At 42.0% G+C, this 28,000-nt stretch overlaps 1 protein-coding gene across 4 annotated transcripts; it reads right to left on the bottom strand.

Moving 5' to 3' along the window:
- Positions 1–7: 7 nt before the first annotated feature.
- Positions 8–28,000, bottom strand: LOC121550286 (phosphatidylinositol 4-phosphate 5-kinase-like protein 1). Of its 4 annotated transcripts, none has more exons than XM_041862479.1 (10): positions 27,963–28,000; positions 2,601–2,828; positions 2,340–2,390; positions 2,057–2,211; positions 1,818–1,942; positions 1,687–1,721; positions 1,549–1,604; positions 1,340–1,452; positions 1,029–1,191; positions 8–848 (listed from the first exon to the last, which is right to left on the bottom strand). In XM_041862479.1, the coding sequence occupies exons 2-10, from the start codon at positions 2,826–2,828 to the stop codon at positions 410–412; spliced, it is 1,365 nt and encodes a 454-aa protein (XP_041718413.1). In that variant the 5' UTR covers positions 27,963–28,000; the 3' UTR covers positions 8–409. The 4 variants fall into 4 exon arrangements, with proteins under 4 accessions (XP_041718413.1, XP_041718412.1, XP_041718411.1 ...); XM_041862478.1 differs by lacking the exon at positions 27,963–28,000 and adding an exon at positions 11,919–12,100; XM_041862477.2 differs by lacking the exon at positions 27,963–28,000 and adding an exon at positions 5,416–5,664.

Raw genomic sequence — 28,000 nt, 5'->3', positions numbered from 1 at the left:
ATGCAGTGACAGGTTTTATTATTGATTTTCTATTAACGACTTATTCCAATACATTTTTATACACATTCATGTATGATTTTTGAGAAACCTGACACATAATTGTTTGGGGGTAAATATCACTTCAGTAAAATTCCTCTAGATCATTTTTTATATAATATAACACATAGAATACCATAATATGAACAAATTGAATAACATAAGTTACATGACAAGTTGTTTGTACAGTATGTATTTTGAAATAGGCTTCCACTGCAACAGAAGCTATTTGATGCCACCTACTGTTCATGCTGTTCACAAAACAAACAAAAAAATGATGCCCAGTTTGATTATTCACTTGACATTCTCTTCTGTTTCTTTCAATGGACTTTGTGTTTCTAGCAATGTATCTATCTCTCACAGTGTCCCTGTTTTACTTGGTGTGGTCCTTTACCCACTGGCAGAACCTCTGTGAGTAGGTAGCTGGGCTGACAGTGGAGAAGGCTCTGCCAGGAAAGCGCAGACTCTTCCACAGGTTCTCCTGCATTTTCTTCACACCATACACAGTGAAAAAGTCTACAATACCCACAAAGTAGCGCAGCTTTGGTCCGTCTATGACATGCACTGAGTTTTTTAAATTAGGCAGCAGCCTACGGTGATGAGCATGGAACTCATGGAGTTCTGCATCTGTACGGTTTACTGAGTGTAGGTTTATCTCCTGGAGGGGGATTCCATGGCCAGAGTGTTCCCCTGTATTCTGGATGTGGTTTGACCCACTGTCTATTGTATCTGATGCCAGTCGAGCAGAGTCCCCCTCCAACAACGGAATAGTGGGGGGATCTTCCTCTGTGGGACTGTCTTGGTCCATGGACCTGCAGAGGAAAGACCATTCAAGAACTCAGCTTAAGAGTAAAAGCCCTGATTTCTAATGATCTTCTCACTGTTACTTTACATTAGTTGCTTGCCTGAAAGGTCCACTAAAGAAAACTATTGTGTTACTTTTTTTCATACTTTGTCATACAGTAGATTATTGTTCTCCACTGAACACCTACTTTGCAGTGCGCATAGTCAGGTTACTAAAGGAGTGCTTCCTGTCCTGCTCGTCTTGGTGCAAGGGTTGATGGGCCAGCAGGATACTATAGTCAAGCACATTGAGGCTACGGAGGAAGGCAGAGTCTATTTCAACCTGATCCACAAGCCAGGAGCGCTGCTGATCTGTCAACACATGATAAATGTTTACTTCTTAGGGGAACATATGGGGATTTACCTTTCAATTGATAAGACACAAGGAAAGAACACAATACAATATTACTTTATCCATCCCCTCAGGTGCTGACAGATATAGGGCATACCAGACTCTTACCCAGAATGATGTGCTTTCCTTCAAAGTTGTTATCCTTCAGAATCTTAGTAACTGGGCTTCCCGTAGATGCAGGGTCAGTCCACCTACCCACCTCACAGCCCTTGATGTCATATCTAAGAGACAAAGCCAAAATTGGCAACAAACAATCCAGAAAGATATTTTTTTAAATCAACTTTATCTTTCATAACTACAATACAAACAATGTTTACCTGGTATTAATCCTCTCGTCCGGGTAAAACACATTCTGCATCACAATGAAATACTTCTGAGGGAGAGTGAGAGAAAAGTTACTTACAGAGTAAAAAAAACAACTGTGTTTGTGAATATTTGTGCTTCATTAAAATTACCTTTGTTTTATTTGGAATTTGGATACTATAGAGACCTGGAATAAGAAAATAAGAATATGAACATCTGACAAAGGTGACAGTCCATTTGTCATGTGATATTTTGATCTTAAGCTGTTGGTCTTCTCTCTCACCCAGGAATCTGACCATCAGTGAGTGGGGGTATTTCTCCAAGTGATCCATATATGCCTTCAGGTTGGATAGGAAAAAGGTAACCTCCCGTGTTTTCTGTGTCTTTAGGAAGAACCTCTTGTCATTCCTAAGGAGGAAAAAAAGACATTTACTACATATGCTACTATATAGAGTTGACATAGATTAGGTGTGTTGTGTGTACATTTATGAGGTTTATATGTTGTCCTCCAGCAGGACTCACGTGAGGAAGAAGTCAGCCTTGCTCTTGGAGTTGCTGATGAACTGTAGATAGCAGCCGTCTGAAGAGAGGGACCTCTGGTACTCCTCCTCTGTTATATCCAGGGAGCGCCGCAGGCTGGCAAACACCGGCCCTGCAAACGTCTGCATCTCCAAGTCCTGCAGGGGGAGGCAACAGAGGACCACGGGTCAAAATTGAGACGTGTCCCAAAAAACATTTACTCAAATAGACAGTATGCTGTCGGGATTGGTTTAACATATTTGTTTGAATAGTGATTAAATAGCACCTTGTGGACTTGAGTCTCCGCCAATTTGTAATGTTCAGCAGAAAGTTTATCCTGATTGAAACAACATCAACTAATTATCAAACCGCAATGAAAGGTTTCTTGTCATATAAGTAGGGAAAGCTATGTACAATGCAAATACTGTATGTAGAGCAATTTTCTCAGAGGTGGGTCAATGCAGTAAGTTCCTATGGTATAAAAATGTATTCTATGTGACAGTTGAAATAGTGTGTATATTGTTGTGTAGTCTATAGGTTTGCTCACAGGTATTGTTGTGTCGTTGCTGGTCTGTAGGGCAGCATGCAGGCCCTCTTTCATAAGACAGGTGAGGCTGCATAAGTCATGTTCCTGGTTGATCTTAAACAGCCCCAGCATCCTCCATGTAAATGTAAATGTAATGTAAATGTAAATCCATCTTCTCCTCAGACCCCACCATCGCCTCCGCCTGGCTGTCCCAAAGTGACACAGGCGCAGACCGCTCCTCTTCTCCATCTGACAATCACACACACCACAAACAACTCACAGTCACCAGAGGCTCACCACGAGGGTACCACACACATACAGTGCCTTGCAAAAGTATTTATCCCCCTTGGCATTTTTCCTATTTTGTTGCATTACAACCTGTAATTTAAATGGATTTTTATTTGGATTTTATGAAATGGACATACACAAAATAGTCCAAATTGGTGAAGTGAAATGAAAAAAATAACTTGTTTCAAAAAAATTAATAACGGAAAAGTGGTGCGTACATATGTATTCACTCCCTTTGCTATGAAGCCCCTAAATAAGATCTGGTGCAACCAATTACCTTCAGAAGTCATATAATTAGTTAAATAAAGTCCACCTGTGTGCAATCTAAGTGTCACATGATCTGTCACATGATCTCAGTATATATACACCTGTTCTGAAAGGTCCCGGAGTCTGCAACACCAAGCAAGCGGCACCATGAAGACCAAGGAGCTCTCCAAACAGGTCAGGGGCAAAGTCAGGGGTTGGGTTATAAAAAAATCTGAAACTTTGAACATCCCACGGAGCACCATTAAATCCATTATAAAAAAAATGGAAAGAATATGGCACCACAACGAAACTGCCAAGAGAGGACCACCCACCAAAACTCACAGACCAGGCAAGGAGGGCATTAATCAGAGAGGCAACAAAGAGACCAAAGATAACCCTGAAGGAGCTGCAAAGCTCCACAGCGGAGATTGGAGTATCTGTCCATAGGACCACTTCAAGCCGTACTCTCCACATAGCTGGGCTTTACAGAAGATTGGCAAGAAAAAAGCCATTGCTTAAAGAAAAAAGTAAGCAAACAAGTTTGGCATGTGGGAGACTCCCCAATCATATGGAAGAAGGTACTCTCAGATGTGACTAAAATTGAACTTTTTGGCCATCAAGGAAAACGCTATGTCTGCCGCAATAGTTATGCACGCTCAAGTTCTGTTTTTTTTGTCTTATTTGTTGTTTGTTTCACAAAAAATATTTTGCATCTTCAAAGTTGTAGGCATGTTGTGTAAATCAAATTATACAAACCCCCCAAAAATCAATTTTAATTCCAGGTTGTAAGGCAACAAAATAGTTTTTAATAAAAATTGTGTGTATACAGTATACAGTGGCTTGCGAAAGTATTCACCCCCCTTGGCAGGTTCCCGAGTGGAGCAGTGGTCCCAAAAAAATGTTTGGGTCATTTTTAGCAGACGTTCTTATCCAGAGCGACTTCCAGTTAGTGAGTGCATACATATTTTATTTTATTTTTAATACTAGTCCCCCGTGGGAATCGAACCCACAACCCTGGCGTTGCAAACGCCATGCTCTACCAACTGAGCTACATCCCTGCCGACCATTACCTCCCCTACCCTGGACAACGCTGGGCCAATTGTGCACCGCCCCATGTCACGGCCGGCTACGACAGAGCCTGGATTCGAACCAGGATCTCTAGTGGCACAGCTAGCGATGCAGTGCCAGACCAATGCGCCACTCGGGAACCTGCCAAGGGGGGTGAATACTTTCGTAAGCCACTGTATACTGTATACACACAACCACAAACCTCTCACATAAACAAAGCCACAGCAAACAGAGACCTCTGGATCTATATTGTATAGCTAAAAATCTGCAGTTAAAACAATAACAAAGAACATGCCTGCCACTTTCAGTAAGAAGCTGAGAAAGGAGAAATTTACATTTTAGTCATTTAGCAGACGCTCTTATCCAAAGCGTCTTACAGTTAGTGAGTGCATACATTTTCATACATTCTCTTCTATCGTAGAGAAACAGTGTCTCCTGTGCACGACTTTCAGTAAAGTACTCTTCTTTTTTATAAAAAGGTTTATTGGCTCATAAAGAATCACAATTATGTAAAGTTGTATAAAAAAAAAACGTATCTCCTTCTTCCTCATATACACTAACCTGATCCATAGGAGTCCTGGAGTGCAGTTAAACTTGCATTGTACAATCAAGACCCTCAAAACCATGTTGAAATGTTACTTCCATGGTCTGAAACTTAAAACCTTCACCTGTTTTAATTATTGTCATTCAAGAGGTTTGGAAGGGAAGCTCGTTTCAAATATCAGTCGAACTTGAACACTTTTAAGCAAAATAAACATTTCTGAAATCTCTGATAATTTTCTTTGTGACCAACTAGATCAAGACGGAAATGTACATGCCCTGTCAAGGGGAAAATGTAACCACTCTCAAATTCATAGAGCTATAGATGCAAGGACTGACCATCCATGATTTCTAAATTATAGTTTTAACCATGTTGAGGCTATACAGTGTTTGTTTACATTTACTTTGTTTACAAACATTGGAGTAAAGCAAGCTTATAATTTGGGTTCTGATGGGGTATGACAGTTGAACTAAGCTCAAGTGCAAAAGTGGATGTAGCAACTGTAGATTTCCCCTTTAAGATAGACAGGATTGTTTTTTTATCCCCATCTTTTGGGGATAACATTAAAATAACAGCTGGCCAACATAATTACATTCACTAATAGAATGTGAGATGTTACTCAGACATTGTTAATTGTTGTGACTGTCATGAAAGCTGACAACCACTTGGTTCTTACAACCACGTAGTTCTTACCTTACCAGCCTGATTTCCTTGTGTTGTCCTTTATGTTTTGATGGCTTGCTGTACAAGGGATGTATCTGAATTCAGTGAAAATCTATGGAGATATATTTGAAGCCTATGCGTTTACCGTTTTCATATACGTTTGGATAGCATTTTGTACCGTAAAGATTTAAATAAACACATTTTGATGACAGCGGTCGGCGTCTTTTTCAGTCAAGAGTAGGCCTAGCGCCGTATACCAGGGTAAGCGGGTTGGGCAATACTTTCAGGGTGTGTTACACCTGGGGTGTACTAGCTAGGAACCAAACAGCCAACAAAAGCAAACGGAACAAACGGATACTGACCAATGACGCACATCATTGGTAGTGACCTACCTGAATTTGCCCAATAGAAACTCTCGTTTTTGATGAAAAACGTTTTGTATTGGCAACTGTTTGCAACTGTTTACTCAGGTGTGCACTAATGATTACACCCCTGCAGTAGTAAAAGGTGTGTCATGGACTTTGGTTTTTTTAACCTGACACTACAGTTAGTAGACTACACAGGGCAGAGCGAAAGCACACTAGGCTACGTTATCGTCATCATGACAAAGGACCGAATTCGGGAACTAAACTGTGTTTTGGTGCTGGTTGTGATTTTACTATGCTATTTATTTGACTTAGGAATGTCTGATTTCTGTTAAAATGTACTCCGTAAAGATTGGAATCTCAGGAACGCGGGAATGCTGTCCATTCCATTCTTTGGCGCTTGTCCCATAGAGGACTCATATTTGTATCTGTGCCATTATAGGCTACTAGCGTCTGTGACAGCTTGGGCAGCGCCCAGGGGAGAATGAGTGCCCCCTCTCGCAGAAAACAAGGATCCCCCATTATAGTGAATGGAAAAATCTTTGTGGTGAATTTTTGTGTAAATAAAAATGTTTTTAGAAGAAAATCATGGTACCAATAATTGCTTCTAATACATCAGATGTATGTCCTTGAACAGATTATTTTAAAATCGCACACAGAAGAAGTCATAAGGATAATTTAGTTACTAATGGCAGCCTGCAGTACCCCGGTTGGCATTCAACTTGAGTTACTCAATGAGAGGGGGCAGCACTGACCAAGACTGCAATGTGACTTATTGGAGTAGCTCAAACTGTGCATGTTAGGTCTCCATGAGATGCCATCTTAACCGACTTCATTTGGCTTCAATGCGCTATTGAGTACTCACATAGGAATTAATGGTGTCACATGATCGATGGCTTTGTCCATTCATATATACAGTCATATGTATTGAGGCTATCTCCATTTTAAAGTAGTCAGTTTTCTTCTTTTGTGTTAAAAAAAAAAGTGTGAAGCTAATATTGGTGATTTATTGTCACCTGCAGTGCTGGAGTCGTGAACCAAATTTTGTGTCATTCATTTATTATGGCCACTAGATGGCGGTTATATAGGTTAAAGCCATTTACAAACAATAACACCCAATTTGAAGAAGTAGACAATGCTCTGATCATTAGCTGATTGCGCCCAACCCATAGGATTCCCCACCCAGTTGACTATTTTAAAATGGTGGAGGCCCTCAGTGGCAATGTCCATGCTAAAACTGGTTATATCCATGATGAGTCCTCTATCTCTTTGGTGTGTCCCCATTGAGATCTACAGTGGGGAAAAAAAGTATTTAGTCAGCCACCAATTGTGCAAGTTCTCCCACTTAAAAAGATGAGAGAGGCCTGTAATTTTCATCATAGGTACACGTCAACTATGACAGACAAAATGAGAAGAAAAAAAATCCAGAAAATCACATTGTAGGATTTTTAATGAATTTATTTGCAAATTATGGTGGAAAATAAGTATTTGGTCAATAACAAAAAAGTTTCTCAATACTTTGTTATATACCCTTTGTTGGCAATGACACAGGTCAAACGTTTTCTGTAAGTCTTCACAAGGTTTTCACACACTGTTGCTGGTATTTTGGCCCATTCCTCCATGCAGATCTCCTCTAGAGCAGTGATGTTTTGGGGCTGTCGCTGGGCAACACAGACTTTCAACTCCCTCCAAAGATTTTCTATGGGGTTGAGATCTTGAGACTGGCTAGGCCACTCCAGGACCTTGAAATGCTTCTTACGAAGCCACTCCTTCGTTGCCCGGGCGGTGTGTTTGGGATCATTGTAATGCTGAAAGACCCAGCCACGTTTCATCTTCAATGCCCTTGCTGATGGAAGGAGGTTTTCACTCAAAATCTCACGATACATGGCCCCATTCATTCTTTCCTTTACACGGATCAGTCGTCCTGGTCCCTTTGCAGAAAAAACAGCCCCAAAGCATGATGTTTCCACCCCCATGCTTCACAGTAGGTATGGTGTTCTTTGGATGCAACTCAGCATTCTTTGTCCTCCAAACACGACGAGTTGAGTTTTTACCAAAAAGTTATATTTTGGTTTCATCTGACCATATGACATTCTCCCAATCCTCTTCTGGATCATCCAAATGCACTCTAGCAAACTTCAGACGGGCCTGGACATGTACTGGCTTAAGCAGGGGGACACGTCTGGCACTGCAGGATTTGAGTCCCTGGCGGCGTAGTGTGTTACTGATGGTAGGCTTTGTTACTTTGGTCCCAGCTCTCTGCAGGTCATTCACTAGGTCCCCCCGTGTGGTTCTGGGAATTTTGCTCACCGTTCTTGTGATCATTTTGACCCCACGGGGTGAGATCTTGCGTGGAGCCCCAGATCGAGGGAGATTATCAGTGGTCTTGTATGTCTTCCATTTCCTAATAATTGCTCCCACAGTTGATTTCTTCAAACCAAGCTGCTTACCTATTGCAGATTCAGTCTTCCAGCCTGGTGCAGGTCTACAATTTTGTTTCTGGTGTCCTTTGACAGCTCTTTGGTCTTGGCCATAGTGGAGTTTGGAGTGTGACTGTTTGAGGTTGTGGACAAGTGTCTTTTATACTGATAACAAGTTCAAACAGGTGCCATTAATACAGGTAACGAGTGGAGGACAGAGGAGCCTCTTAAAGAAGAAGTTACAGGTCTGTGAGAGCCAGAAATCTTGCTTGTTTGTAGGTGACCAAATACTTATTTTCCACCATAATTTGCAAATAAATTCTTTAAAAATCCTACAATGTGATTTTCTGGATTTTTTTCTTCTCAATTTGTCTGTCATAGTTGACGTGTACCTATGATGAAAATTACAGGCCTCTCTCATCTTTTTAAGTGGGAGAACTTGCACAATTGGTGGCTGACTAAATACTTTTTTTCTCCACTGTAACAAAGTATTGAGAAACTTTTGTTATTGACCAAATACTTATTTTCCACCATAATTTGCAAATACATTCATTAAAAATCCTACAATGTGATTTTCTGGATTTGTTTTTCTCATTTTGTCTGTCATAGTTGACGTGTACCTATGATGAAAATTACAGGCCTCTCTCATCTTTTTAAGTGGGAGAACTTGCACAATTGGTGGCTGACTAAATACTTTTTTCCCCCACTGTAACTCATTAGTATTCTAATCATGGTGGCATCTCTAACGAGTATTCTTCTTATTCTGAGCCTCAACCTGAACCTCCGTGGCCTAAGCGCAAAAAAGCCAGAACTGTACGCACCACACCACATTTTAGTCATTTAGCAGACGCTCTTACGCAGAGCGACTTACAGTTAGTGAGTGCATACATTTATTTTTTATTTTTCATACTGGCCCCCCGTGGGAATCGAACCCACAATCCTGGCGTTGCAAACGCCATGCTCTACCAACTGAGCTACATCCCTGGCAGCCATTCCCTCCCCTACCCTGGACGACACTGGACCAATTGTGCGCCGCCCCATGGGTATCCCAGTCGCGGCCGGCTACGATTCAAACCAGGATCTCTAGTGGCATAGCTAGCACTGCGATGCAGTGCCTTAGACCACTGCGCCACTCGGGAGGTTGAAACGGTGAGACCGGAGAGAATAGAACAAGCCAGTGAGAATTATACAGGCTATTATTATCAGCACAAAATGTCATTACTGAGGTAACAGGCCCTACATCTCAAGCAAGAAATAAAATCAGCAATGCACTCAACAGCTTTCGTTGTTTAGGCTATGTGACATGGACATGCTCCAACTGATAATTGACTTTTTGACTGCTGTCATATTAACACATATTTATAATGCCATTATTGCTTTTGTGATGATTTTCACTATTATCAAGCACACTTGGCCCTTGTAATGATGTTTAGGCTACTGATGTTTGTGTCATTTAACCATGCATCTTGCTGACCGTGTGTCTTGGTGGTTGGGGTATTTATTTTTATTATAAAAATATTACAACAAATAAGCTTATACGGGGTTCCAACACCAATGCTTTCTGTTTCATAGTTGTAGCAAAGGCACTGCACGAATACAATTGATTGAACCCTTGAAAAAAAAGAAAAAAAAAAGACATATATATATATATATTTTTTTACATATATCCATATAGGAGGTCCCGTGATTTTTTTTGGCGCTCTATGGAAATCAAATGCCCATCCAACGGATGAGTTCTGGCGCCGGCCCTGCGTATGGTAGAAAAAACTGTAGCACTACCCCCCTGGGCAGGGGTGGCCACCGTACAGGGGATCATAGTGTTGAGACAAGGGTATACCCAAGCATGGATCGGTAGAGGGTTGGGGTTTCTGAACAGGGCAAATCATGGATTGATATCCAGGGAGAAGGAAGTGATTAGGTGGGGTCCTTTGGCTGGGGGAGCATGCTCAGTTTGCCTGGGATATAACCTGCCCAAGATATGGCAAGGACCAGGAAATAAAAGGCCTGCAGTCGTGCCTGGTGTTGTGGGTTTGATTCCCACGGGGGGCCAGTATGAAAAATAAAAAAATAATGTATGCACTCACTAACTGTAAGTCGCTCTGGATAAGAGCGTCTGCTAAATGACTAAAAATTTAAAAATGTAGGCCAGTGTGGCAATGAGAGACTGGAGAAAGGACCCCAGGACTGCTCCTGTCAGTGGGATGAGGCACAGCTGGGGAGATGTGAGGAATGTAGTGATCTAAAAAGGGCAGGCCTGCTAATGTCAGCCGAGGTGGATGATGGTTACCAGGTTAGGAAATTTACCAGACTCCTTCTGAGCGCAGTAGGAGGCTTGAGGGAGATTCAATGGGAGGTATATCCCAGTGGGACAGGGCACGTCAGAATGGAGTGCCTGAACCCCTGTACCCAGGGAGGGGACACCTCGATATGGGTCACCCAATTAACCGACTGTATAGAGGCTAAGGGTTGGACAGGCCTATGGAAATTATACCATTGGAACCAGTTGATAAAGGAAATTATGAAGGATTCTCGAATCCTGTGGGAGGAAACGGGAATTCAAATTCCGGATGAGGAAGGGAAAAATAGTGGTAGGCTGCGCTAAATCCTGACCAGATTAGATGGCAGGGGGAGTAGAGAAGCCTGAATAAGATGCAAGGAAATGATTCTGATGGCAGTCACCTAGGAAACAATTAGACAGGGTGTACTGCAGGTCCCTGGGGGTCAGGTGGACAGAGCGCCTGGTCCACTGGCAGGAAAGGAGCCTGTGCAGCTGAGGGAGAAGCTTAGGACGGTCTATGTGCCGCTAACGGGTCTCTACTCTCTTTCAACAGAAGTGAGAGTGGTAAAGCCAGCAGCTGGAACTGACCTGGTAAAAAAGGACGCCCCCAAGCCGACACCCAGAAAGGGTAAGAATGGAAGTAAAGGGAAGCAAAGGAGATGGAGCTTCCCTACCATCTGGACCCGAAGGAAAGCCTAGCAGGAAGTGGTGTAAATGAGGTTACGAAATTAGCATGAGCATGCTGTTCAGGGCTCTGCTCATGGTAGCGCCTGGTTGGGAACACACACATATTAGGGTAGGAATAAGGCCAACTAGACAATTTAACGGAACAGAGTATAATCCCGTGTTTGAAACATACACACTACCAATGATACAGTATGTGGGTGGGGACAAGGCTGGGGCCCCGTTGATGGTAGTCATTTATTCAGACACTGGAATGTGAGAAAAAAGTGGAGTGGGTTTAACAAAGTGGTGGGGAAGGAGTTGAACAGAACGGTTGACAACTGTACCCAAGGGCTGGATAATTGGGTCACTGATGGCAACCTGAATCATAAGACGGGCTTTCGAGTTTTGGATGTGAACTGGGACCATAGATATTTGTATTTGGTCACGTGTCATGGTCCAAACTGGAGGACAGACCTATGCAGCTGATCTGGATTAGAGAAATGGAGGACCACCTCGGCAGTATGCTGACTGGTGTATTAAGAACCACAGGGGAGATCCTGACACACCGCTCGGAGAAAGAGAGTTTGTGGAAAAAGTGGATCAGGGGAGGCGGAATGCATCGTGAGCATACACCAAGATAGCCGGTTTTGGGGAAAACTAGATTTGACATGCCCCTGGTCAAGAGAGGCCACCTCTGTCACGCCTGCACCCGCTCCCCCTCCCTGGCGCTCAAGGGCGCCAGGCTACCCATCATTACTCACACCTGTTACTATCGTTACGCGCATCAGCGCTCATTGTACTCACCTGGACTCCTTCCCTTTGTTGATTACCTCCCCTATATCAGTCTGTTCCTCTGTTTGATCCCTGTGTCAGCATTGATCTTGTTTGGTTTCCCCTGTCCAGACACTCTCCGTGTTTTATTCCTGTCTGTTTTTTCCATTAAATGTTCACTCCCTGTACTTGCTTCCTGTCTCCCAGCATCTGTCCTCACAGAATGCTAACACCCTCGTGAGGCTCCCATACCTCAGCCGGCCCGTCAGGCTAGACAGGTTCCCGCGCCTCGGCCGGCTCGTCCGGCTCCCATGCCTCAGGTTCGCCCAGGTGGAACGCGGGGTGGCGTCCCTAGAGAGGGGGGGGGTACTGTCACGCCTGCTCCCGCGCCCCCTCCCTGGCGCTCGATGGCCTGTTACACTGTACATATTAGCTGTGAACGACCCCCTGGAATGGTGGGAATAGAAATATGGGTACAGTCCCAACCCACCCCCGGGGATTTGGATGGGGTGAATCGAACTCACTTCGCGGAACTGGATAAGTGTGTGAGTAAGGCGATGGCTGAGGCCCTAGACGGCAAGGACTTCACCTTGGATGGAGTCAGGAATTCCTGGGGAACTCCTAGGTGCTCTATACACCAGGTGGGAGCCTGGGAGAAGGGCTTATGGCGGTATAATTGCACAGGGCTACGAGGATCAGCACGGTGAAAAGTGCGCTAAAATCGTATACCCAAGTGTTTACCACTGATAAGGCTTGTGTATGGTGGGGTCTGCAAACCTGGGAGGTGCTGAACTATGTGAAACCATGCCTGAATAAACTGGATTGGAGAAACAATTACTGGACTTGTTACCATTATCTGGCCACGGTTTATTCAGCAGGAGACACATGAGACACCCAAGTGATTACCGTACCCTATGATCTGAGTATAGGACCATCCCCCTGAGAAGGATGTGACCGTTATAGCATGAGCCAGGGGCAAGCTGTATCGTTTCAGTCTAAAGGACGTTAGAGGGAAACTTGTAAAAAATAAAATGGGCACCTGAGGAAACCAGGTGGAAGAGGTTAGCCGGTGGAGGTTGGGTTCGAATGGTAACAGGGAAACTGTCATGCCGCGGCTATGTGAGTGGAGGCCTGATTGGTCAGACGTTCTCACTGGAATGGATGAATGAGTGGCTGAATAGCTGGGGCTACATGAACTTCCATAAACCCCTTTGAAGTCCTTCTGGAAGATGACGAGCAATGAGGGCTGGGGGTTTGGGGAGGGGGAGTCCAGTATGGACCAGATGTAACCGGTTTTAAGGGAGTGATTGAATAAGGGGAAATTATAGTATTGTATGAATCTGATGTAACCAGTTTTGAAGGAGGAGTTGTGTGTTGATATGACAGTATATAAGTCATGGTTTAAGGCAGTGGTCACCAACTGGTCGATCGCCAAGGCATTTCTAGTCGATTGTCAAACATTTCTGTAAAAAAACAACGATAAGCCTTGCATTCCTTTTTTTTTTTGTATTAGTCTCGCTGTTGGCGGTAGGTGCACCCGATTCAAATGCCTAGCGCACGTAGTAGGTGACGTGTTCCCATTTTCATCCATTTCATGTCTGAAGGTACAACTGCCTTCCCGGCAGGCCCGGGGGGAGAAAATCAAGTGCACTATAGGCTTACCGCTGGCCAATCAGAGGACTCATATTACCGTGTCTGCAGTAACGTAGCAGGCGGAAAAGAAAGCTACAGCAAAGTTGATACTGTGAGATTTTAAAACCATGGCTAGAGAGAGAGACTGTCAACGAAAACAGCAAAGAGCTGCTGTTTTTATGAGTGAGTTCATGTTTAAGTTTTTACTCAGCACTGTCAACACTTTCTATCCAACACTTTCATAAGCCATAAAATGTGCATTCTCCCTACTTCCACTCGCACTACAACCAGCACTGCAGCTGCCATGAATGAGTAGGAAAGTGTATCGATAGGCTTGCATTGTTATTATTAGCGGCTTGGGTATTTTTTTATATCTAGGAATATTTCACTTGGTCATAGGCGCAACAAGATGAATTTGTGCATGAGGTAGAAATAATGCAGTGCGACTCGAATTTTGCCAGCAGCTGGAAGAGAGTGTCCCTTTTTGGTCAGTGTCAGCGGAGGAAAGGGAGAGCGGAGGGACGTTGAGAGGCAGAACCAATCTGCTGCCCTCTCCCTCCGCTGAGACTGACCATCAGATGCAGGCTCCATCAGCCCAGTAAAGTATGACTGTAAGTCGCTTTGGATAAAAGCGTCTGCTAAATGGCATATTATTATTATTATTATAAAGTAAAAAAGCAAATTATTCAAATGTATTCTCACTCAGCTGTGCCTCACAAGTAATACAACAACTGATCTATTACCGGTGTGATCATATAGCCTACCTCAAATGTTGATAATTTTTTTATGGTCTGAGAAGAACAACAATGCATTGGGAGGGCAATTCAAGCAAAGCCAATATGCTGTGATAATGTTACGGGCCTATAGCCTACTGCACAAATTTCATGACTACAGTACTGTTTTTAATAGGTTAATGTTGCATAGGCTTAGGTTTTTTAAAGTCATGTAAAAAAAAAAAAAAAAAAACTTAGATCTCGGCTTGGGAGACAGGATATTTTGGGGGATAATTAGGGTAATTGTAAAGGGCTTTCCTTGAATGGATTTTCCCGACTGGGGCCACTGACCGTAATAGAGCAGAGGGTCTCCTCTTTCTTGCTATCGATGGGGTCCATGCTTGGGGTGTGTATAGAAATGTCTTAGGATGATAGGCTAAGGCACGGCAAGGTGAATATACCTCTTAGTCTCGTGGGACACTAGGTCCCATTACGGAGAGTAACTCCAGGTCCACAGGTGAAGTGTTTGTTACGTGCACCCGTGGGTGTACAACTATATTTATTTAATGATACTGTAAGTTGCCGAGCTGAGAAAGTATACTCACCACTCGAATTCCCCTGGTCTTATAGTCCTAGGAGAGCATGATGAACTATGGGTCACCCAACCCCTGAGCTAGGTTTTTAATAAAGGTTTCTCCCACCCCAGCCGTCGGCAGCCGAGTGGGAAGCCGGTGCCGCGGTTGGTACCAGCAGGTCTCTAGGATCGGAACTGGGCTGGAACGGCAACACCTGTAGGTAATAGGCCTGAAGCAGGGGTAATTTAGGCTTGCTCATTAATCTCAAGGGAGAGGCGTGAGTCGGGCAAGACATTGGCAAAGATATTGGCGTGTCTCTCTCCAGAATGCGCTGAGCTGTCTCACACCAATTCTTGCTCATTCATTGTTTTATTGTTTGCCCTTTGTTTATTTCGTTCAATTCCCTATTGCATATGTCACTAGTAAAACATTTACCATTAATCCCATCATTTGGTTACATTAATTTCTGTTAATGCATGGATTAATTAGGCCTACAGTCATTTACCATTCTTATTCTCGGAGTGGAAACGTTGTTTGCAGAGTTCACAACCTACTCTTGTGAGAAACAAGTTGTGATTTATTTCATACCATCATTTATGAGTTTTGTCAATTTTTTCATTGTATTTGTGGTCCTCTGTAGCTCAGCTGGTAGAGCACGGCGCTTGTAACGCCAGGGTAGTGGGTTCGATCCCCGGGACCACCCATACACAAAAATGTATGCACGCATGACTGTAAGTCGCTTTGGATAAAAAGCGTCTGCTAAATGGCATATTATTATTATTATTATTTTGTTTGGAGCGCTCCATGTGAGCAATGAGCATGTGTCTGGTTTCTCTGTCCTCTTAATGTGAAGGGAGCTTGTGCGGCTGAGCAGGCATAGAAGTAGGCTAACTGGCCTGCTGTGCGCAAAAGTAGGAAAGTGCCCATTTGGGGATGTCTGATTTCTGATTGTCTTAACTCACCACTACTAATCAGCGGAGCTTCTCAGTCATTGTGAAAAATAATAGTTCTTCATATTATTTGAAAAATCTTGATAATCACCAGGCCTCACTCATTGTGAAAGAGCAAGATGCCATGCTCTTGGGATACCACATATCCAGTGGAAACGTCATAAAATACCTGAACACATTTCTCTTTTCACAAAAACAGCTGTGTCTGTCCCGAGCTCACAGGTGCAGGAAACTCTGAGGGCCCGGAGGCTAGTTGATACAATGTTGTAAGTTTGCTAGCAACAGCTTCCGGCCAGACCTTCATTGGGTGGACCCAGTTGATTGATTTGATACAATGTTGCACTTCACTAGCTATAGCTCAAGTCAAGACATATAGAAAGGGAGGCAGACAGGTGGAGTAGAGCGATGAATGCAATTGAAAGAACCTGCATTTTCATCAGGATATTTTCTGTTTTTATTTGTCGGCTTTATGTATTTTTACTTAGTTGACAATGGAAGTTATAGGCCTACTGCTACATTGGCCTATAGGCATCTCTTAGTTCCATGCACTAATTTATTCAGCTGCCAATGGCTCACAGTGAATCAATGTGTCCATATGGCAAAGGCTCGCATTAGTGGAATTTCTACTTTTCTACTTTTATCATTTTAATTCCGATTTGTATTATTAACCATTGAAATGAAACTGTTCCATGAAAATGTGCATATGAAAATCACAACTGGCACGCAGATCGGTAGTTAAATGGTTTGATAAATTGTAAGCTTCCCCAAACTTGAAACTCACAAACTTGAAACTCACTCGCTGCCTAGGAATAGACTGTTGTGAACAGAGTGCACATTTATTTGTACTGCATAATTACAAAGGGTGTTTGTGAGAGAGAGCGCGGTAAAGAGAGTGGTGTTGTAACTAAGATTGTATCTATTAAAACTGAGCACAAACGGACAGCTATACGATCCATCGTGCACCAGTGGGTGGAAAGCGCCACTCACTGGGCCGCGGCCAGCACTGTGTTGCTTGCTAGGCTAGTGGGTTAGTATGCCTACGTGTTTGACATAGGGCAGGAGCAGGCCTACGAGCCAAGGGCGAGAGAATGCCATGTTCCTTATTTGATATTGTTCCCATTACCTTTCCGCCAAGTTTAGAATTGTAAACTAATAGAAAATAGAAGTGGAAGACTATTGCTCCAGATCAGTTGATATCCACCACAAGGAGGAGAGAAGAGACGAGGGAGAGAGAGAGACCTTAACTCAAACTAAACTGTCTAACGTACAGCAGAGTGTGTGTCCGACTCCAAACCCCCACAACTGAATAGATATGAGCATATCATGAGCGCACCGCTTACAAAACAGAGCCGAGAGCTCTCCATGCAGAATGGGGAACCATACAGTGCCTTCGGAAAGTATTCAGACCCCTTGACTTTTTCCAAATTTTGTTACGTTACAGCCTTATTCTAAAATTGATTTAATAAAACAATTTCCTCAGCAATCTACACACAATACCCCATAATGACAAAGTAAAAACAGGTTTTTAGACATTTTAGCAAATTTATTAAAAACGAAAAACAGAAATACCTTATTTACATAAGTATTCAGTTCCTCTGTGTTAATGGGATAACCTTCCAGAAGAACAACCATCTCTGCAGCACTCCACCAATTAGGCCTTTATGGTAGAGTGGCCAGACGGAAGCCACTCCTCAGTAAAAGCCACATGACAGCCTGCTTGGAGTTTGCCAAAAGGCACCTAAAGATTCTCAGACCATAGAAACAAGATTCTCTGGTCTGATGAAACCAAGATTGAACTCTTTGGCCTGAATGCCAAGCATCACGTCTGAAGGAAACATGGCACCATCCCTACGGTGAAGCATGGTGGTGGCAGCATCATGCTGTGGGGATGTTTTTCAGCGGCAGGGACTGGGAGACTAATCAGGATCGAGACATAGATGAACGGAGCAAAGTACAGAAAGATCCTTGATGAAAACCTGCTCCAGAGCGCTCAGGACCTCAGACTGGGGCGAAGGTTCACCTCCCAACAGGACAACGACCCTAAGCACACAGCCAAGAAAACACAGGAGTGGCTTCGGGACAAGTCTCTGAATGTCCTTGAGTGGCCCAGCCAGAGCCCGGACTTGAACCCAATCGAACATCTCTGAAGAGACCTGAAAATAGCTGTGCAGCAACGCTCCCCATCCAACCTGACAGAGAGGATCTGCAGAGAAGAATGGGAGAAACTCCCCAAATACTGGTGTGCCAAGCTTGTAGCGTCATACCCAAGAAGACTCGAGGCTGTAATCTTCAACAAAGTACTGGTAAAAGGTCTGAATACTTATGTAAATATGAATATATATATATATATATATATATATATATAAATAAATCCAGTTTTTGCTTTGTCATTATGGGGTATTGTGTGTAGATTGATGAGGGGGGAAAAACAATTTAATACATTTTAGAATAAGGCTGTAACCTAATAAAATGTGGAAAACGTCAAGGGGTCTGAATACTTTCCGAAGGCACTGTATATAAATATCCCATGTTTTTTTTTCTCTCCCCTACCCAAATCCCATTATCATTTATATCAATAGTGCAACTATTTAATCATTTTTTATTGCAACAACACATTATTGCAGTTTTAACATCTCACCACAAGGGGGTGCTGAAGCACCCCCAGCACCCCTACATCCCGCAGCTATGACAACAATCATGGGTTGCTAATATGACTACAATAATACCTTTGGCTGCTAGACAATGAAATAAAGTTGAATTGAAAACCAATAGAACAGGAGAGCCATATGAGGCAGTCTTCATAAAATAATTGCCTCCACATTTCTATGGTGGGATTTTGGCTATAGGCTACTTTGAAACAAGGTAAGACATGCCTCATAATATGGTTTCAAACAATTAAGGAACAGGAAAAATATAGTGATACTAATGATAGCCCTAACCATCTTCTGGTAGATGTTGTGAAAGCCTTTTCTTCTCAATTAAATGGTAACTAGCTAAAAAGTAGCCTATGCCTACCTGGAGGAATGATATCATGATTATTTGCATCAATCCAGTGGCCATTTGGTTTGCAAACACCACTTCATGTGCACTTTAGAAACCCAGCTAACCAAACAACAGTGCTAGGTGCCTGCACAGTTAAATTAAGGGGTAACTACCCTCAAAATCTAAATTTCTTAGATTTTTCGCAGACCTCAAAAGTGGTCTCTTGATGTGGTTTAAGCATTGTTGTGGACTTAGAACATCCCATTTTTATGTTTTTCTATTAAAAAAGTGTGACTTTGAGCGCGAAAACCTGAAAAATAAAAATCTGAAACCTGTGAATTTCTGACTCAGTTGACAGCCTCACTTATCTATTTGATTAGTAGGCCTAATATTAGCCTACTTGCACAGTACAGCTTGGGTTGGCCTGACTGTGAAAGACCAATATGGGATTAATCATTTGAGGTCATTCAGAGTGTATATCACTGTTTGTCAAAGAATCTTTCACACAGGGCGCCTTTCCTTCGCCGAGTAGGCAGTTTGCCAAATGCGCTGATATCGTTTTCCAGATGGTAACTAATGGAGTGAACAGGAGTGAACAGTCCGTGGCTCGGGTGACTGGAGTTGTTGACCTTGACGATCTTCCAGGTCAGAGGTCAGACACCGCCTGGTCTAATTCTATTTTCTTTTCTGAGAGGCAGTAGTTTTGGGGCTGAGTGACAGTCCCCAAAAATTCAGAAAGTATGACACAGAATTACTATCACTAATATTAATATTTTCTTTACAGATATAAATCAGGTAAAATCGTATAGGGTGCCGTTTGTGTGTTTGATTGCGGCTATAGCCTTTTTAGAAAGGATAAAAAATCTCAGGCATTATTCACCCACTTTTTACAATGGTTGTTCACATCTTTTCATATTTCAATCATACCATGTTATGTACAGGTGTGCTATCTAAATTTGACCCTGCTTCTCGCAGCAGGAAAATAATCCTGCAGCAACAGGAAATTTGAATTATTATATACAGTGGGGAAAAAAGTATTTAGTCAGCCACCAATTGTGCAAGTTCTCCCACTTAAAAAGATGAGAGAGACCTGTAATTTTCATCATAGGTTCACGTCAACTATGACAGACAAAATGAGAAAAAAAAATCCCAGAAAATCACACTGTAGGATTTTTAATGATTTTATTTGCAAATTATGGTGGAAAATATGTATTTGGTCAATAACAAAAGTTTCTCAATACTTTGTTATATACCCATTGTTGGCAATGACACAGGTCAAAAGTTTTCTGTAAGTCTTCACAAGGTTTTCACACACTGTTGCTGGTATTTTGGCCCATTCCTCCATGCAGATCTCCTCTAGAGCAGTGATGTTTTGGGGCTGTCGCTGGGCAACACGGACTTTCAACTCCCTCCAAAGATTTTCTATGGGGTTGAGATCTGGAGACTGGCTAGGCCACTCCAGGACCTTGAAATGCTTCTTACGAAGCCACTCCTTCGTTGCCCGGGCGGTGTGTTTGGGATCATTGTCATGCTGAAAGACCCAGCCTCGTTTCATCTTCAATTTCTTTGCTGATGGAAGGAGGTTTTCACTCAAAATCTCACGATACATGGCCCCATTCATTCTTTCCTTTACACGGATCAGTCGTCCTGGTCCCTTTGCCGAAAAACAGCCCCAAAGCATGATGTTTCCACCCCCATGCTTCACAGTAGGTATGGTGTTCTTTGGATGCAACTCAGCATTCTTTGTCCTCCAAACACGACGAGTTGAGTTTTTACCAAAAAGTTATATTTTGGTTTCATCTGACCATATGACATTCTCCCAATCCTCTTCTGGATCATCCAAATGCACTCTAGCAAACTTCAGACGGGCCTGGACATGTACTGGCTTAAGCAGGGGGACGGACACGTCTGGCACTGCAGGATTTGAGTCCCTGGCGGCGTAGTGTGTTACTGATGGTAGGCTTTGTTACTTTGGTCCCAGCTCTCTGCAGGTCATTCACTAGGTCCCCCCCGTGTGGTTCTGGGATTTTGCTCACCATTCTTGTGATCATTTTGACCCCACGGGGTGAGATCTTGCGTGGAGCCCCAGATCGAGGGAGATTATCAGTGGTCTTGTATGTCTTCCATTTCCTAATAATTGCTCCCACAGTTGATTTCTTCAAACCAAGCTGCTTACCTATTGCAGATTCAGTCTTCCCAGCCTGGTGCAGGTCTACAATTTTGTTTCTGGTGTCCTTTGACAGCTCTTTGGTCTTGGCCATAGTGGAGTTTGGAGTGTGACTGTTTGAGGTTGTGGACAGGTGTCTTTATACTGATAACAAGTTCAAACAGGTGCCATTAATACAGGTATCGAGTGGAGGACAGAGGAGCCTCTTAAAGAAGAAGTTACAGGTCTGTGAGAGCCAGAAATCTTGCTTGTTTGTAGGTGACCAAATACTTATTTTCCACCATAATTTGCAAATCAATTCATAAAAAATCCTACAATGTGATTTTCTGGATTTTTTTCTTCTCAATTTGTCTGTCATAGTTGACGTGTACCTATGATGAAAATTACAGGCCTCTCTCATCTTTTTAAGTGGGAGAACTTGCACAATTGGTGGCTGACTAAATACTTTTTTTCCCCACTGTAGATTATAATTAATTGACATTTTTGTAGGGGTTGATACATTTTCCGTTAGGAAAAATCATGTCTGACATTTTAAAGTGGAAATTACAAACTTTAAAAGCCTTTTTAAACTTTGAATACACTACAATTTGCATTTCATGCTGCGCAGAAAAAATTATCTGCGACAACAGAGTGATCAAATTAAAGATATCATGTACATGTCATGGATACATTAGAACTAGTGGATATATGGAGGCTTAAATATCCTGACCTAGTGAGATATACATGGCGGAGACTCAATCAAGCTAGTCGTCTTGACTTCTTTCTTATGTCATTCTCGTTGGCACCAAAAGTTTAAAAAGTGTTGATAGGGGACAGAATGCGGTCGGACCATCATATTAATTGGCATATACATTACTCTTACTGAATTTCCACGTAGGCGAGGATATTGGAAATGTAATCAAAGCCTATTGGATGATAACTTGTTTTTAACTAGGACAGAGGAATTTATAACTGAATTTTTCCGACATAACATAGGTACAGCAAATCCCCTTATTGTATGGGACACCTTTAAATTGCCATGCAATTCAGTACTCATCTCGAAAACAAAAGCAATTTAGGTCAAAAGAGTCCATACTAACAAAGGAAATAGAAGGTCTAACAGAACAGATAGATAGCAATAAAAACTGTAACATAGAGGCTCAGAATAAATTTGAGGAAAAACAAAAAGAAATGGAGAAACTTATTCAAGAAAGATCAAGTGTAATATATTATAAAAATAAAGCAAACTGGATGGAATATGGGGAAAAATGCACCAAATTATTTTTTAATCTTCAACATAGAAATGCTACCAAAAAGAATTTACTGAAACTGGTTAAAAATGAAGGAGTCACCCATGATTCACCAAATGATATTTTGAAGGAGGAAGCAAAGTACTTTAAGCATATGTTTTCGTTTCAGTTGCCTCCTTCTCCTCTAACTGAAGCTAATTGTAGAGATTTTTTTCTATTGATAATGTAAAATTAACAGCCATACAGAAAGACTCATGTGAAGGTGAAATTACAGAGGAGGAACTTCTGGATGCAATTAAAGACTTTAAGTCCAGGAAAACTCCAGGGTTGGATGGCATAACAGTCGAGGTATACCAAACCTTTTTGATATACTCAGAGGACCGTTATTAGCATGTTTTAACCATTCCTATGTAAATGGTAGATTATCAGACACTCAAGGAGAAGGTCTGATTTCATTATTACTTAAACAGGATACAAGTGGGAAATATAAAGATCCAACCATAAAAAAAATTCTAGCAACATGTATAGCGCATAGAATTAAAAAGGTATTGTCGGACATTTTTCATTCTAATCAGACATGTTTTTTTACATGGACAATACATTGGAGATAATATAAGGCAAGTACTGGAAACAATAGAACACTATGAAAAATTATGGGAAACCAGGCCTGCTATTCATAGCAGACTTTGAAAAGGCATTTGATAAAGTACGACTGGAGTTTATATATAAATGCCTGGAGCTTTTCAATTTTGGAGAATCTCTTATAAAATGGGTTAAAATCATGTATAGGAACCCTAGGTGTAAAATAGTAAATAATGGCTATTTCGCCGAAAGTTTTAAACAGTCAAGAGGAGTAAAACAAGGTTGTCCACTATCGGCATATCTATTTATTATGGCCATCGAAATGGTAGCTATTAAAATCAGATCCAACAATAATATCAAGGGATTAGAAATCCAGGGCTTAAAAACAAAGGTGTCATTGTACTCTGATGATTTATGTTTTCTTTTAAATCCACAACTTGAATCCTTCCACAGCCTCATAAAGGATCTAGATACATTTTCTAACCTCTCTGGATTACAACCAAATTATGATAAATGTACTACAGTGGGGGAAAAAAGTATTTAGTCAGCCACCAATTGTGCAAGTTCTCCCACTTAAAAAGATGAGAGAGGCCTGTAATTTTCATCATAGGTACACGTCAACTATGACAGACAAATTGAGGAAAAAAAATCCAGAAAATCACATTGTAGGATTTTTTATGAATTTATTTGCAAATTATGGTGGAAAATAAGTATTTGGTCACCTACAAACAAGCAAGATTTCTGGCTTTCACAGACCTGTAACTTCTTCTTTAAGAGGCTCCTCTGTCCTCCACTCGTTACCTGTATTAATGGCACCTGTTTGAACTTGTTATCAGTATAAAAGACACCTGTCCACAACCTCAAACAGTCACACTCCAAACTCCACTATGGCCAAGACCAAAGAGCTGTCAAAGGACACCAGAAACAAAATTGTAGACCTGCACCAGGCTGGCAAGACTGAATCTGCAATAGGTAGGCAGCTTGGTTTGAAGAAATCAACTGTGGGAGCAATTATTAGGAAATGGAAGACATATAAGACCACTGATAATCTCCCTCGATCTGGGGCTCCACGCAAGATCTCACCCCGTGGGGTCAAAATGATCACAAAAACGGTGAGCAAAAATCCCAGAACCACACGGGGGGACCTAGTGAATGACCTGCAGAGAGCTGGGACCAAAGTAACAAAGCCTACCATCAGTAACACACTACGCCGCCAGGGACTCAAATCCTGCAGTGCCAGACGTGTCCCCCTGCTTAAGCCAGTACATGTCCAGGCCCGTCTGAAGTTTGCTAGAGTGCATTTGGATGATCCAGAAGAGGATTGGGAGAATGTCATATGGTCAGATGAAACCAAAATATAACTTTTTGGTAAAAACTCAACTCGTCGTGTTTGGAGGACAAATAATGCTGAGTTGCATCCAAAGAACACCATACCTACTGTGAAGCATGGTGGTGGAAACATCATGCTTTGGGGCTGTTTTTCTGCAAAGGGACCAGGACGACTGATCCGGTAAAGGAAAGAATGAATGGGGCCATGTATCGTGAGATTTTGAGTGAAAAACCTCCTTCCATCAGCAAGGGCATTGAAGATTAAACATGGCTGGGTCTTTCAGCATGACAATGATCCCAAACACACCGCCCGGGCAACGAAGGAGTGGCTTCGTAAGAAGCATTTCAAGGTCCTGGAGTGGCCTAGCCAGTCTCCAGATCTCAACCCCATAGAAAATCTTTGGAGGGAGTTGAAAGTCTGTGTTGCCCAGCGACAGCCCCAAAACATCACTGCTCTAGAGGAGATCTGCATGGAGGAATGGGCCAAAATACCAGCAACAGTGTGTGAAAACCTTGTGAAGACTTACAGAAAAAAAAATTTGACCTGTGTCATTGCCAACAAAGGGTATATAACAAAGTATTGAGAAACTTTTGTTATTGACCAAATACTTATTTTCCACCATAATTTGCAAATAAATTCATAAAAAATCCTACAATGTGATTTCTCATTTTGTCTGTCATAGTTGACGTGTACCTATGATGAAAATTACAGGCCTCTCTCATCTTTTTAAGTGGGAGAACTTGCACAATTGGTGGCTGACTAAATACTTTTTTTCCCCACTGTATGTATGTATGTATATATATATACAATAACCTTGAACAACATGATAATAACATGACCTGGAACTATACTTTAGAATTGGCTTTAGTAACAAGGAAATACTTTCTCTTTTAGCACATAATAACCATATTATTATAAGTAGGCCTATTAGGACATGGAAGAGGTTGTGCCACAGATTATTTTCAGAGGGAGGAACCACACGGACTGGGATGAGGTATCTCATCCAAGTCCATGTGGTTACATACACAGATAGAGACAGGTGGGTTGTGTGTGTGTGTTTGTTTTGGGGGTGTCTAATACACTCGTTCAAACAGGCGTCACTCACACACGGTATTCCCAAAGCAATACCATTCTAATGGCCATTGTACATTGTCAGACTGTGGCAAGCATAGCCTCAGGAAGTAGGGGGGCTGAAGGTGCTGCAGCACCCGCTGAAAAATCGGAATAAAAACTAATATTCGTTATTTGTTTAAATATCTAGTATATTTATTTCACTAAAGTAGTGCACTGGGCCTCTACTAGTCCTGTATTAGAGAACCAATATTGCCGTCTGTAGCGCAGGCAAAAATAATAATTACAGCGCCGCAATATATCTCAGTGTATTGCAGAAATCTCAGTGTATTGCATAAATTGTGCATATATTGGATTGCAATACTGGTGTGGTAAAATAATCCAGTCCAGTTAATGAATTACAGTGTAGGCTAATCTAAGTGTAGGCTATGACACAATGTACATGGAGAAGAATGCTAAAACCTGGTCTGCGGCAGACCAAAATACTGCACGAAGTCTCCGGGTGAATGGAGGAGTTGTCCATGGTGCTGTCATTCAAGGTCCTTTATTTACCCTGTTCGTAATGAGCACGGGACGTTGCATTTTGGCTTCTGCTCAGATGGATGAAGCCAGCAGGGCACACATGCAGCATACAGACAGCAGTGGAGGCTGGTGGGAGGAGCTATAGAAGGACGGGCTCATTGTAATGGTTGGAATGAAATAAATGGAACGGTGTCAATAATATGGAAACCACATGTTTGATTCCGTTCCTTCTATTCCATTTCAGCCATTACAATGAGCCTGTCCTCCTATAGCTCCTCCCACCAGTCTCCACTGGCAGACACCACCCCCTACAGACCTACCACAGATCTTACTTGCAGTGGTTTAGTGCAATTTCTTTAGTTGAGGGAGTGCAAAAATTATGTAAATGGTGACATCATTTCCTCAATCAAAGTGTGTACCGAAAGATAGCCTATTGAATAGCCTATCATTACAGGGCTCTCCAATCCTGTTCCTGGAGCGCTACCTTCCTGTAGGGTTTCACTCCAACCCCAGTCATAACTAACCCATTCATTTTATGAACCAACTAATTATCAGAATCAGGTGCGCTAGATTAGGGTTGGAATGAAAATCTACAGGATGGTACAGTAGCTCTCCAGGAACAGGGTTGGAGAGCCCTGTTATAAAATATGCATAAAATGCATTCTCCAATTACCCACACATTTTGTCTCAAGAAAATTTTATATTTTTAATACCTTCAAATAACAAGTTAGGCATACCTAATTTCAAAATAGGACATCATCACTGTCAATCATGAATGATAAATATTCACGTTTTACAGGTGAAACTGCATCTGAATGCCAGTCACTTGATTGATCTCAGTCAGTTTCATGGGAATAGCCTATGCATTTCGATCTGTTTCGTTAGCGAATTAGAGCAGATGGTGTTAACAAACTATTGGCCTTTGTTGTATTTTGTTTCAATCAAAGCATATATCCTGCCTAGTGGCTCTGTTGAGTTTTGGCGCATTACATTTTTTCTTTGACTATTCAGCTTCAGCTAACTATCCTAAAATCTCATTAGAAATGAGGAGCTACTTTTGGTGTAACAGTAACGTTATAGGCCTAGTATGCTATGCTATTATATTGGTTCTGTTATGTAAAATACGAATTAATCATTATGTGATCTTGCGAGACATTGATTCAGCTTTGATGTAACTTTACTAAACGAGCACCATTGTGTGAAGTGATAATCTTCTATTTGTAATAATAATAATAATAATAATAAGTGACGAGTATGACTATTAGGCGTGGACAGTGGCGATTTTAGCATGTATATCTTGGTGGGCCAATTTATTTAGATGTATGCCAGCAAAGCCACTACACAACACAACACTAAACAATACATGAATTGCACTATAACGGTGACAAACGGTTCCCACAAGCTGTAAGGGCCTACATAAAGCTGTCCCAACAGCAGAGCTTTCTTTTCAGCGCCATGGAATCCTTACCACTGCTACACCTGGCTATAAGCGGAGCCTTGTCTGGCAGCGAAACAGTTAATTCACCCTCATTTACTGCCTTGTAAAAAAACATGCCTGCCTTGCTTAAACAAATGTGGTTTCTACTGACAATTGAGATGTACAATCTATGGCATAAGGAGACGACGAGCGGATTAAAGGCAATCCGTAATTTCGATTAAGACATTAATGAGCGAGCTAGGACGGACGTAGTCAATATAACTATTTGTTCAGCACTTTTGAAATGTACAGCGACAGAATTCAGAAAAAAATGTTTTATCATGAGCATAGCCTTATTTCTATTACATCATATTGGATGACTCTCATTCATATTCCATTCACCCAGTTCAATGTAACAGCGATAGGTTTAGGCTACTACATGATACTCGAATTCTCCCTATACCCATCACGAGGTTGCTGCAACCTAGCCTATGAATGAAAGTTTACAACGTAAGTGCACACAGGTCGTTTTCAACAGAATCGGCGGAATGAATACACCCCTGATCACCCGTATACACAGTTAACTTTGATGACAGCCATGTTGTATTCGTTCTCGCATCCATGCACACTCCTGCTCTCACCTCTTCCCTTCGCTTGTGGACTTCAATGCACAGCACATCAGCTGTATGTGACCAGGCGAAATAACCTTCCAAACCAAAACGCTACACACAGCATACATAGTTGTCACCATATTAGCTAAAGTAACATCATAGTCAGCGTAGCTAATAGAACTAATGTTAATCCATTAGTAAACCTGCTACAATCATGCAGTAAAGTTAGTGTACAGTCTGTAAGCAGTTACACCGGCGGGTCCCGGTGGCAATAAATGTGTAAACCAAAAGCTTACCTTGACTTGGAAGAGTTCCAGTGTTGTAAAGTCATAGC

This window comes from Coregonus clupeaformis, chromosome 18 (assembly GCF_020615455.1).
Source record: "Coregonus clupeaformis isolate EN_2021a chromosome 18, ASM2061545v1, whole genome shotgun sequence".
Classification (NCBI taxonomy): Eukaryota; Metazoa; Chordata; class Actinopteri; order Salmoniformes; family Salmonidae; genus Coregonus; species Coregonus clupeaformis.
This window is presented reverse-complemented; position numbering and strand designations above follow the sequence as displayed.